At 40.2% G+C, this 13004-nt stretch overlaps 1 protein-coding gene across 1 annotated transcript in view; it reads left to right on the top strand.

Moving 5' to 3' along the window:
* The window catches only part of LOC135781184 (uncharacterized), a 164532-nt gene that overhangs the window by 34241 nt on the left and 117287 nt on the right, over window positions 1-13004 (top strand). The window contains exons 29-47 of the mRNA XM_073813403.1: window positions 54-6045; window positions 6934-7091; window positions 7197-7371; window positions 7481-7716; window positions 8080-8263; window positions 8615-8789; window positions 8893-9077; window positions 9595-9664; window positions 9960-10078; window positions 10175-10206; window positions 10318-10465; window positions 10887-10979; window positions 11147-11187; window positions 11311-11430; window positions 11585-11683; window positions 11764-11883; window positions 12023-12062; window positions 12262-12379; window positions 12496-12751. Coding sequence (XP_073669504.1) covers window positions 54-6045; window positions 6934-7091; window positions 7197-7371; window positions 7481-7716; window positions 8080-8263; window positions 8615-8789; window positions 8893-9077; window positions 9595-9664; window positions 9960-10078; window positions 10175-10206; window positions 10318-10465; window positions 10887-10979; window positions 11147-11187; window positions 11311-11430; window positions 11585-11683; window positions 11764-11883; window positions 12023-12062; window positions 12262-12379; window positions 12496-12661 — 8271 coding nt within the window. The 3' untranslated portion in view covers window positions 12662-12751. The remainder of the gene's footprint in view (window positions 1-53; window positions 6046-6933; window positions 7092-7196; window positions 7372-7480; window positions 7717-8079; window positions 8264-8614; window positions 8790-8892; window positions 9078-9594; window positions 9665-9959; window positions 10079-10174; window positions 10207-10317; window positions 10466-10886; window positions 10980-11146; window positions 11188-11310; window positions 11431-11584; window positions 11684-11763; window positions 11884-12022; window positions 12063-12261; window positions 12380-12495; window positions 12752-13004) is intronic.

Genomic DNA, 13004 nt, shown 5'->3' with positions numbered 1-13004 from the left:
CTCATACCACTGGTTTGTCCACAACAACAGGACCACCACCCACAAAACCAACAACAGCTACACAAACCACTGGTGTGTCCACAACTGTAGGACCATCAACAGGAACACCACAATCAACAACACGAGTATCAACAACTTCTCATACCACTGGTTTGTCCACAACAACAGGACCACCAACAACACAACCAACAACAGCTACACAAACCACTGGTGCGTCCACAACTGCAGGACCATCAACAGGAACATCACAATCAACAACACAAGTATCAACAACTTCTCATACCACTGGTTTGTCCACAACAACAGGACCACCACCAACAAAACCAACAACAGCTACACAAACCACTGGTGCGTCCACAACTGCAGGACCATCAACAGGAACATCACAATTATCAACACAAGTATCAACAACTTCTCATACCACTGGTTTGTCCACAACAACAGGACCACCAACAACACAACCAACAACAGCTACACAAACCACTGGTGCGTCCACAACTGCAGGACCATCAACAGGAACACCACAATCAACAACACGAGTATCAACAACTTCTCATACCACTGGTTTGTCCACAACAACAGGACCACCACCAACAAAACCAACAACAGCTACACAAACCACTGGTGTGTCCACAACTGTAGGACCATCAACAGGAACACCACAATCAACAACACGAGTATCAACAACTTCTCATACCACTGGTTTGTCCACAACAACAGGACCACCACCAACAAAACCAACAACAGCCACACAAACCACTGGTGTGTCCACAACTGCAGGAAAGTCAACGGGAACACCACAATCAACAACACAAGTATCAACAACTTCTCATACCACTGGTTTGTCCACAACAACAGGACCACCACCAACAAAACCAACAACAGCGACACAAACCACTGGTGCGTCCACAACTGCAGGAACATCAACAGGAACACCACAATCAACAACACGAGTATCAACAACTTCTCATACCACTGGTTTGTCCACAACAACAGGACCACCACCAACAAAACCAACAACAGCTACACAAACCACTGGTGTGTCCACAACTGTAGGACCATCAACAGGAACACCACAATCAACAACACGAGTATCAACAACTTCTCATACCACTGGTTTGTCCACAACAACAGGACCACCACCAACAAAACCAACAACAGCTACACAAACCACTGGTGCGTCCACAACTGCAGGACCATCAACAGGAACACCACAATCAACAACACGAGTATCAACAACTTCTCATACCACTGGTTTGTCCACAACAACAGGACCACCACCAACAAAACCAACAACAGCTACACAAACCACTGGTGTGTCCACAACTGTAGGACCATCAACAGGAACACCACAATCAACAACACGAGTATCAACAACTTCTCATACCACTGGTTTGTCCACAACTACAGGACCACCACCAACAAACCCAACAACAGCTACACAAACCACTGGTGCATCCACAACTGCAGGAACGTCAACGGGAACACCACAATCAACAACACAAGTATCAACAACTTCTCATACCACTGGTTTGTCCACAACAACAGGACCACCACCAACAAAACCAACAACAGCTACACAAACCACTGGTGCATCCACAACTGCAGGAACGTCAACGGGAACAGCACAATCAACAACACAAGTATCAACAACTTCTCATACCACTGGTTTGTCCACAACAACAGGACCACCAACAACACAACCAACAACAGCTACACAAACCACTGGTGCGTCCACAACTGCAGGACCATCAACAGGAACACCACAATCAACAACACAAGTATCAACAACTTCTCATACCACTGGTTTGTCCACAACAACAGGACCACCACCAACAAAACCAACAACAGCTACACAAACCACTGGTGCGTCCACAACTGCAGGAACGTCAACGGGAACACCACAATCAACAACACAAGTATCAACAACTTCTCATACCACTGGTTTGTCCACAACAACAGGACCACCACCAACAAAACCAACAACAGCTACACAAACCACTGGTGCGTCCACAACTGTAGGACCATCAACAGGAACACCACAATCAACAACACGAGTATCAACAACTTCTCATACCACTGGTTTGTCCACAACAACAGGACCAACACCAACAAAACCAACAACAGCTACACAAACCACTGGTGTGTCCACAACTGTAGGACCATCAACAGGAACACCACAATCAACAACACGAGTATCAACAACTTCTCATACCACTGGTTTGTCCACAACTACAGGACCACCACCAACAAAACCAACAACAGCTACACAAACCACTGGTGCGTCCACAACTGCAGGAACGTCAACGGGAACAGCACAATCAACAGCACAAGTATCAACAACTTCTCATACCACTGGTTTGTCCACAACAACAGGACCACCACCAACACAACCAACAACAGCTACACAAACCACTGGTGCGTCCACAACTGCAGGACCATCAACAAGAACACCACAATCAACAACACAAGTATCAACAACTTCTCATACCACTGGTTTGTCCACAACAACAGGACCACCACCAACAAAACCAACAACAGCTACACAAACCACTGGTGCGTCCACAACTGCAGGAACGTCAACGGGAACACCACAATCAACAACACAAGTATCAACAACTTCTCATACCACTGGTTTGTCCACAACAACAGGACCACCACCAACAAAACCAACAACAGCTACACAAACCACTGGTGCGTCCACAACTGTAGGACCATCAACAGGAACACCACAATCAACAACACGAGTATCAACAACTTCTCATACCACTGGTTTGTCCACAACAACAGGACCACCACCAACAAAACCAACAACAGCTACACAAACCACTGGTGTGTCCACAACTGTAGGACCATCAACAGGAACACCACAATCAACAACACGAGTATCAACAACTTCTCATACGACTGGTTTGTCCACAACTACAGGACCACCACCAACAAAACCAACAACAGCTACACAAACCACTGGTGCGTCCACAACTGCAGGAACGTCAACGGGAACAGCACAATCAACAGCACAAGTATCAACAACTTCTCATACCACTGGTTTGTCCACAACAACAGGACCACCACCAACACAACCAACAACAGCTACACAAACCACTGGTGCGTCCACAACTGCAGGACCATCAACAAGAACACCACAATCAACAACACAAGTATCAACAACTTCTCATACCACTGGTTTGTCCACAACAACAGGACCACCACCAACAAAACCAACAACAGCTACACAAACCACTGGTGCGTCCACAACTGTAGGACCATCAACAGGAACACCACAATCAACAACACGAGTATCAACAACTTCTCATACCACTGGTTTGTCCACAACAACAGGACCACCACCAACAAAACCAACAACAGCTACACAAACCACTGGTGTGTCCACAACTGTAGGACCATCAACAGGAACACCACAATCAACAACACAAGTATCAACAACTTCTCATACCACTGGTTTGTCCACAACAACAGGACCACCACCAACAAAACCAACAACAGCTACACAAACCACTGGTGTGTCCACAACTGTAGGACCATCAACAGGAACACCACAATCAACAACACAAGTATCAACAACTTCTCATACCACTGGTTTGTCCACAACAACAGGACCACCACCAACAAAACCAACAACAGCTACACAAACCACTGGTGTGTCCACAACTGCAGGAACGTCAACGGGAACACCACAATCAACAACACAAGTATCAACAACTTCTCATACCACTGGTTTGTCCACAACAACAGGACCACCACCAACAAAACCAACAACAGCTACACAAACCACTGGTGCGTCTACAACTGCAGGACCATCAACAAGAACATCACAATTAACAACACAAGTATCAACAACTTCTCATACCACTGGTTTGTCCACAACAACAGGACCACCAACAACACAACCAACAACAGCTACACAAACCACTGGTGCGTCCACAACTGCAGGACCATCAACAGGAACACCACAATCAACAACACAAGTATCAACAACTTCTCATCCCACTGGTTTGTCCACAACAACAGGACCACCACCAACAAAACCAACAACAGCTACACAAACCACTGGTGTGTCCACAACTGCAGGAACGTCAACGGGAACACCACAATCAACAACACGAGTATCAACAACTTCTCATACCACTGGTTTGTCCACAACAACAGGACCACCACCAACAAAACCAACAACAGCTACACAAACCACTGGTGTGTCCACAACTGTAGGACCATCAACAGGAACACCACAATCAACAACACAAGTATCAACAACTTCTCATACCACTGGTTTGTCCACAACAACAGGACCACCACCAACAAAACCAACAACAGCTACACAAACCACTGGTGTGTCCACAACTGTAGGACCATCAACAGGAACACCACAATCAACAACACAAGTATCAACAACTTCTCATACCACTGGTTTGTCCACAACAACAGGACCACCACCAACAAAACCAACAACAGCTACACAAACCACTGGTGTGTCCACAACTGCAGGAACGTCAACGGGAACACCACAATCAACAACACAAGTATCAACAACTTCTCATACCACTGGTTTGTCCACAACAACAGGACCACCACCAACAAAACCAACAACAGCTACACAAACCACTGGTGCGTCTACAACTGCAGGACCATCAACAGGAACATCACAATTAACAACACAAGTATCAACAACTTCTCATACCACTGGTTTGTCCACAACAACAGGACCACCAACAACACAACCAACAACAGCTACACAAACCACTGGTGCGTCCACAACTGCAGGACCATCAACAGGAACACCACAATCAACAACACAAGTATCAACAACTTCTCATACCACTGGTTTGTCCACAACAACAGGACCACCACCAACAAAACCAACAACAGCTACACAAACCACTGGTGTGTCCACAACTGCAGGAACGTCAACGGGAACACCACAATCAACAACACAAGTATCAACAACTTCTCATACCACTGGTTTGTCCACAACAACAGGACCACCAACAACACAACCAACAACAGCTACACAAACCACTGGTGCGTCCACAACTGCAGGACCATCAACAGGAACACCACAATCAACAACACAAGTATCAACAACTTCTCATACCACTGGTTTGTCCACAACAACAGGACCACCACCAACAAAACCAACAACAGCTACACAAACCACTGGTGCGTCCACAACTGCAGGACCATCAACAGGAACATCACAATTATCAACACAAGTATCAACAACTTCTCATACCACTGGTTTGTCCACAACAACAGGACCACCAACAACACAACCAACAACAGCTACACAAACCACTGGTGCGTCCACAACTGCAGGACCATCAACAGGAACACCACAATCAACAACACAAGTATCAACAACTTCTCATACCACTGGTTTGTCCACAACAACAGGACCACCACCAACAAAACCAACAACAGCTACACAAACCACTGGTGCGTCCACAACTGCAGGAACGTCAACAGGAACAGCACAAGCAACAACACAAGTATCAACAACTTCTCATACCACTGTTTTGTCCACAACAACAGGACCACCAACAACACAACCAACATCAGCTACACAAACCACTGGTGCGTCCACAACTGCAGGACCATCAACAGGAACACCACAATCAACAACACAAGTATCAACAACTTCTCATACCACTGGTTTGTCCACAACAACAGGACCACCACCAACAAAACCAACAACAGCTACACAAACCACTGGTGCATCCACAACTGCAGGAACGTCAACGGGAACACCACAATCAACAACACAAGTATCAACAACTTCTCATACCACTGGTTTGTCCACAACTACAGGACCATCAACAGGAACAACACAACCAACTACACAACTAACAAAAGAAACTGCTACTTCCACCATTACTGCTACAACATCAAAACCATTATCTACAACAGTGACAGAAACATCAACAAAGTTTACAGTCTTCACACAATTAACTAAAAGAACATCTCCTTCCACTTTACAGCAAATAACAAGTTGTCACTGCACATTCGCAAATGCAACATTCCCTCCAGGTAAAACACACATTCATGTCAATTTCTCACTGACAGAGTTTTGTCATACTGTCAGTTTAAATCAGATTTTTGTGCATATCCGATTTGAATGACTGACTGTCCAAACTGTGTGTCACAGCGTTCAGGTCCAACTTGTGTGTCTTGTAACGATATTTCACTTAATGTGCAACTTTGTCTTTTTTATATATATTCTTGTAATTTCTTTATTTGTTCTTATTATATTTTTCCCAACCACTTTTTGCTGATTTGAAAAATGATCCGATCCGTGTCTCAAAAACCGTAATGTGATATGAACCGTGAGTTTTGTGATCCATATCACAACTAGTGCAAACTGATCGGTATGTGTCATCAAATTAGCATGAAAGCAATATGTTCTCGAGTCACCCTTACAGTACGTTGATGTCATACAACGCTCTGTCTTCGCAGTGCCACATAAATTCAAACACTTCAGGTTGTCTTACAATATGACAATGTGTAGCTGTGGTTCAGGACTACTGCGGCTAATTAAGCAGTGGCAGGAACATAGGATCCTGGCATACAAGATTTTATTCCTTCCTGCCTTCTCCACATGCACATCAACAACAACCTTGCTTTTGACACAACCATGTCTGACTTGCTTACATTTACATCATGAGAGATGTAAAAAGCTATGCAAAATCAGAAATGCGATTTGAATAAGATTTCAAACCACATGAAGGATTAGTAAAAATCAGATTAAATTTGTTTTGGGTTTTTTGCCATTGACACATAAATATGATGAAATGTGTAGAAAAATCTAATTTGGACTGAAAGTGTGAAGAATGTCTATATGTGACAGTTTGTTTAACCATTTATAATAGTTATTAGTATGTTAACTTTAACTTTGTGCTATCTATCATATATAACCAGGGTCTATCATATACAACCAAACTGATAAAGCAGACTGGTGCTACACTGCTTACTGCAACTCAAGTTGTTTTGTTGAAGTAACGAAGAACCCGTGTTATAAAACTACTACAGTTCCAGTTTCAACAGTTCCAAAAGATTGTAATGATGTCAACCGAAAGGTAATCTTAAAATATAAAACAGAATGTGATATATACAATTGGTGTATTAAAAATCAAGGTCATTTTAAATGGGGCAAACAATATTATTTGAATTATTTGTAACAGAATGGAGAATCGTGGACTGAAGAATGTATGACGAAAACGTGCACAGGAGGGACGGTGACCTCCACCCCTGTACAGTGTGACACAAATGATGCCGTGGTACCTACGTGTGCTAATGGACTAACACCTGAGAAAGTGTATTACAACAATGGCTGCTGCTCTAAATATGAATGCCAATGTAAGTTTACTGTTTTATATAGAAATGATAACTCTTCTTTCCATACAAATAGTATACACTGTGTTTAGTATATATTTTAATACATTTAATTTTTTGTCTGAAACAACAGGTAAATGCAGTGGCTGGGGTGACCCTCACTACAAAACATTTGATGGAACATATTATGCTTTCCAAGGAAACTGTTCCTATGTTTTGGTCAAAGAAATTGTTCCTAAATATGATTTCAATGTCCACGTTAAAAACTATTACTGTAACACTGCAAAAAATTTTGCTTGCCCGGAGTATGTGATTGTGAACTACAAATCCTATAATATCAAGATGACAAGCTATAGTGAGGATATTCAGGTGAGTTTCAGGACTAATACAGACAAGTCTGTTCAAACATACTTGTTAAGCAAAGTTACTAAAAGGAAAGCTACCATTGAAATCAATGAGATTGCATCGCTCTACTACTGCACGTTGCTTATAATGTGAATGTACCTTTAGATGTAATAGGTGTCATCATCATATAGTCCAAATGCTTGTCGTACCCAAGTTAAAATGATCCATGTTGCACAGTGTGATATAGTAATGATCTTATAGGACTGCAAAAATCCTGCAGTGTATCCTGGGCACACAAAATGCACATCCATATGCCATGTAGTGATGTGAGTTCAAAATAACATTTTAATAGAAAAATATATATTTATTATGACTTTTTACCCACAGGTCTATGTCAATAATGATGTAAAGATCCCAACATATAGTAATGAAGACTTTACCATCACCACATCTGGAATGGCTGTGACTTTGAGCATCCCTGAAATTAAAGCAGAAATTTTAGTTAATCATCATGGTTTTGAGGTCAAACTTCCATTCTCTCAATTTAGTGGTAATACAGAAGGACAGTGTGGTGAGTATATATTAGATCTCTCATGCCACAATCATTAATAAATGGACAAAAATATTATTTTGCCGATTTATCTGTGGATGAGACTACAACAAGGTTTCATTCCATGTTGCCTGTGCCACAATATTCTTATGCTCTGCAATATAATTAAAATTTTTGCAGAATTGGGCATGCCTGAATTTAAAAAAGTCATCTACTTGCATGCATACTTTGGAGTAAATTGCTAAAAAATTGTCTTATTTGTTCTTCACAACTTATATATTGAAAAAACATTGATGATGCAGTTTTGGACTCGCTGGCAGGTCCGAAGTGTTTAAGTTAATATAAAATTTTCGATTTTATTGCTAATTCAAGGGGTCTGTGACAACAACCCTGCAAATGACTGCAGACGTCCCGATGGACAAACGGACGAATCATGTGGGAATATGGCACAACTGTGGGCAGACAGCCCAGAATGTCAAGCCTCTCCACAACCACCATCTACAGGCTCCAGCTGCAATGCACAAAACTGTGAACTCATCAAAAGCGAGTAAGCCACCGACAACCACACAATCACTCATTTGACTTTTTTAAGGCCTAAACCACAATACACTTCACATCTATTCATTCCCAATGGTTTGTATTTAATACAGTTTGTTCAAGAGTTGCCATGCAGTGGTGCCCTATCAAAGCTACTATGACGCATGTAAATATGACATATGCAACAAGAAAAGTGAATCAATGGCCTGTACCAGTCTGGAGGCCTATGCACGGACGTGTGGTGAGGCGTCTATCTGTATTGACTGGAGAAACTCAACTGAACCTAAAGGACTCTGCGGTAAGAAAACAGCAAGAACCAAATGCGTTACTTTGTTTGTACATAAAGCCTATGTCCATTAAAAAAAAAATATATATTTTTTTTTTTTGATGAATAAACTTAATTAATTCAAAACCATGCATATTAGCATATTAAATGTACCAAATAAAAAAAGGTCAGTCCATTACCACTTTAGATATGCTTTAGTTATGCTTTGCTTTAGTTATGTTAACTTTACTTTTATACGTTACAGCAACTTATTGCTAGTCAATACAGTTAAATTACTTGAAATCCACTAATTTACTAATATTATAACATAATATTTACTCTTCCAGTCTAGTCCCATGCAAAGTATCATGGGAACTGGAAATCCATTCCCTAATACAGCGAAGCTTTAACAGCACAAAAATCTACCAACTCAAACATACAACTGTGCCAATCGTGCCAAACAATTTGTAAACTTGTTCATATTAACACACTCATGGTTGCATTTTAACTGTGCATCAAAAGTCTTAATTTCTGTTGATTTCCACAATAGACTACAAGTGTCCCGATCACAAAGTCTACAAGGCATGTGGACCAAAGGTTGAAAAAACCTGCAGTACAAGGTAATCTTTCTATTCAAAAATAAGTCCTACATTCTCAGAAATAAAGGTTCAAAAAGGTACCTAAAAGTTTAAAAAGTACACTTTGGTACTTTAAAGGTACACATTGGTGTACACATTAGAAGTACATACAGCTACCAAAATGGTACATATTAGGACCTTAATAAAAGTTACCTTTACAGTGACAGCTTTTGTAGCTTTCTTTCTGAGAGTTTAAATACATGTAATCCTGCAATGCTCCTTAATGTACTGTATTCAACACATTTGAAACATCTTTCTTTTTAATACCTAAAACCAGATACAACGAAATGTTTGTGCACAATGAGTGCCAAGATCCAAAGTATATGGAAGGCTGTTTCTGTCCAGATAACACATATCTACTTAGCTCAACGTCAGATCAATGTACAGCTAACTGCGGTAAGAAATGTTACTGTATTTACTCGCCCTGTTTGTAAGATTAATGCATTTTGATGTAATATTTTTTGTTGATGTGTTTTAAATCCATGCTTGTAGATTGCATTGGCCCCGATGGATTATCTAGACAGGTATGTTTTAAGTACAGAATCATTTGAACAGGCTTATAATCATTCATACAAATTACTTTACACATGAACATTACAATAACTAACTATCATCAACATATTCATCTCCTGTAGCCTGGGGATTCATGGACCATCAACTGTACAACATATAGGTGTTCCAGTGAGAGCTTTGGTGTTGTGCAAGAGCCTGTTAAGTGTCCAGAAACAAAGCCCTGTGGCGAACAATACAAAACAACTATAACAAACTGCTGTCCAACATGTGGTGAGTTATCAGTACAAGACAACTAATACAGACAGTGGTTTCCCAAATTGCCCGGCCTCCCTTTTGTAGAAACCTTCAGCAAATGCACCAAAAGACACTCTTAGATATGTCAGATAACTCCTATAGGATTGCGACAATTTGCAGTGGGGTTTTAAGAATTCTGAAGACAAAAATTGAGTCACGCACACTGTACATGGACCCTTGCACATATGCATAAAAAATGCACAATACTTTGGCCTTTATTGATAAATTTTAAGCTGTGCAGGGAAAATAAAAAACGCAAACATATATCATAAGCAATTATTTCAGATCATAAAGTACATTATGAGTATGCAACCTATAAATAGTCATAACCCTTTTGTTAAATTTCATAACAGTCAACAATCATTTTTAAAAAGCTTGTCCTCTTTTTTCATTTCAGAATGCAATATGGAGCTGTGTCTTATGAAGAAATGTGACATTGGATACGAGTTAGCAACAACTAAATCTGAGGACAGCTGCTGTCCAGCCTGTGGTAAGTTGCACAATCATTTACTAGAACATTTAATACACATTTTTCTTAGGTCTACGCAATTGTACACACAGCACCTTAACAGTGTTGATCATTTTTTTAAGACCATATTTTCTAGATATATTTTATTAAACAATCAATCACTAATTCCATTTATTTTTTCTGATCAGTGCCCAAAAATGTCTGTGTTTACAATGACAATGAGTACAAGGTGAGTACAAGAACGTTACATCATAACACCACAAAATGCACAACTGGCATACTAACACACAAATCAAACATTTCTAATTTTCCAGTAATGGGTTCACTTTAATTATTCTGTCGTTTTCTTTAGCCTGGTGTTGAAATCCCAACAGATTCATGCAACTATTGCACATGTGGAATGGACAAGAACCCACAGACTAACCTAAATATTATGCAATGTTCTCCAATAAAATGTGAACCCTGTGGAGAGGTAATATCTAACATACTAATAGTGAAGGTTTAATCAATATTAAAGGTTTGAGTAGTATGTAAGAGTTACAGATCCAATGATATTTCAATGGATTTACAAGAATCAAGTTGACATTGGTCAATTGACCCATTTAACTTGTCTTTGCATTTCAAAGGGCTTTGAAGAGGTAAAGGTTGAAGGAGAGTGTTGTGGAAAATGTAAGCAAACAGGATGTTTGTACAAAAACGCAAACAACGTCTCACAAATTCTCAAGGTGCGTCTTTCTTCAAACTTCTATTTCACCAATCCAAAAAAAATGTCAGTACTTATCTGTCCTATCTGGGGATTTTTTAGGTTGGAGAAATACACAGTTCTGCATGTGAGGAGGTGGTCTGCCAGGAGGTTGATGGAGTGTATTTGATTGAAAAGTCAATAATGCATTGCCCGGCCTTTAATCCAGTTGATTGTGTGCCGGTAAGTACACTATCTGTAGCACTAGCATGTAGGCCAAACATTATATTTTTTTATATTTTGTGTGGTGTACGACTGCGTACCACTAATGCCTGAGAAACATTGTATGGCTCTGATGTAATAAGGCGTTGTTTTCATACAGGGGACGGAGAGAATGGATGCAAATGGATGCTGCAAAATCTGTAAGATATTTTCTCTGACCATTAAAAGGGTTAAAATTGAATAATCATGTCAAGTTTATAGCAGACTATGAAGTGTTTGGACATTTAAAAATGCACAAATGTCATTGCTTCAAATAAGATACCAAATAAATCCTCAAATATAATCTAAATTAGGCAATGTCTGAATGGCCAACGCTTATCTCTTGCTTATCTTATTCAGGTGATCGCAAAAACTGTGCAGTCGTAAGGACCACAGAGAAAGTGAGCGCAAATGACTGCATATCCATCGATCCTATAGAAATGACGTCCTGCAGTGGCCAATGTGGTACCAAGTCAATGTAAGAGTGCATGATTTGTTATCTTTTAATAAGCTGTAAACTTCAGGTCGCAAGCCAACCAAAACTGGGAGTCACTTATAAACATCACCCATTTACACTTGTTTTTTTGGGCACAGGTATTCAATGGAGCAAGGCTCAATAATGCACGTCTGTTCTTGTTGCCGGGAGCTGAAAACTAGCATTAAAGAAGTGAAGCTGAAGTGTCCAAATAACAAAGTGATCTCGCACAAATACATCCACATTGACAGCTGTGAATGCACTCCAACCAAGTGTGAGGAATGAAGACCGGATAACAGATTATTTCGCTATCTATCAGACCTTGCATTGAATATTTCAGATTTGAACATGACTCTGTTACAATTTAAAAAAAATTATTTGCAATTTTAAGATAATGCTTAAAATATTTTCTAAGTATAGCTTAAACTGTACTGGTTTAACATATCCTAACTGACTTAATTTTCCTTATTTTTTCTTTTTACACTTTTGATTCTTCTGTAATGTTTAATTAAATTATATATAATTAATTTTAATGAAGGTGAATGTTAAACACAATAAAGTAAGCAGCAATTGACTACTTGCTTCTTCCTCATTCTTCTCAATGCAGCTCAGTCATTTCCCGTAACAG

This window comes from Paramisgurnus dabryanus, chromosome 23, assembly GCF_030506205.2.
Source record: "Paramisgurnus dabryanus chromosome 23, PD_genome_1.1, whole genome shotgun sequence".
Classification (NCBI taxonomy): Eukaryota; Metazoa; Chordata; class Actinopteri; order Cypriniformes; family Cobitidae; genus Paramisgurnus; species Paramisgurnus dabryanus.
Note: the sequence above shows the minus strand (reverse complement) of the source record. Positions and strands in the feature narration are given on the sequence as shown.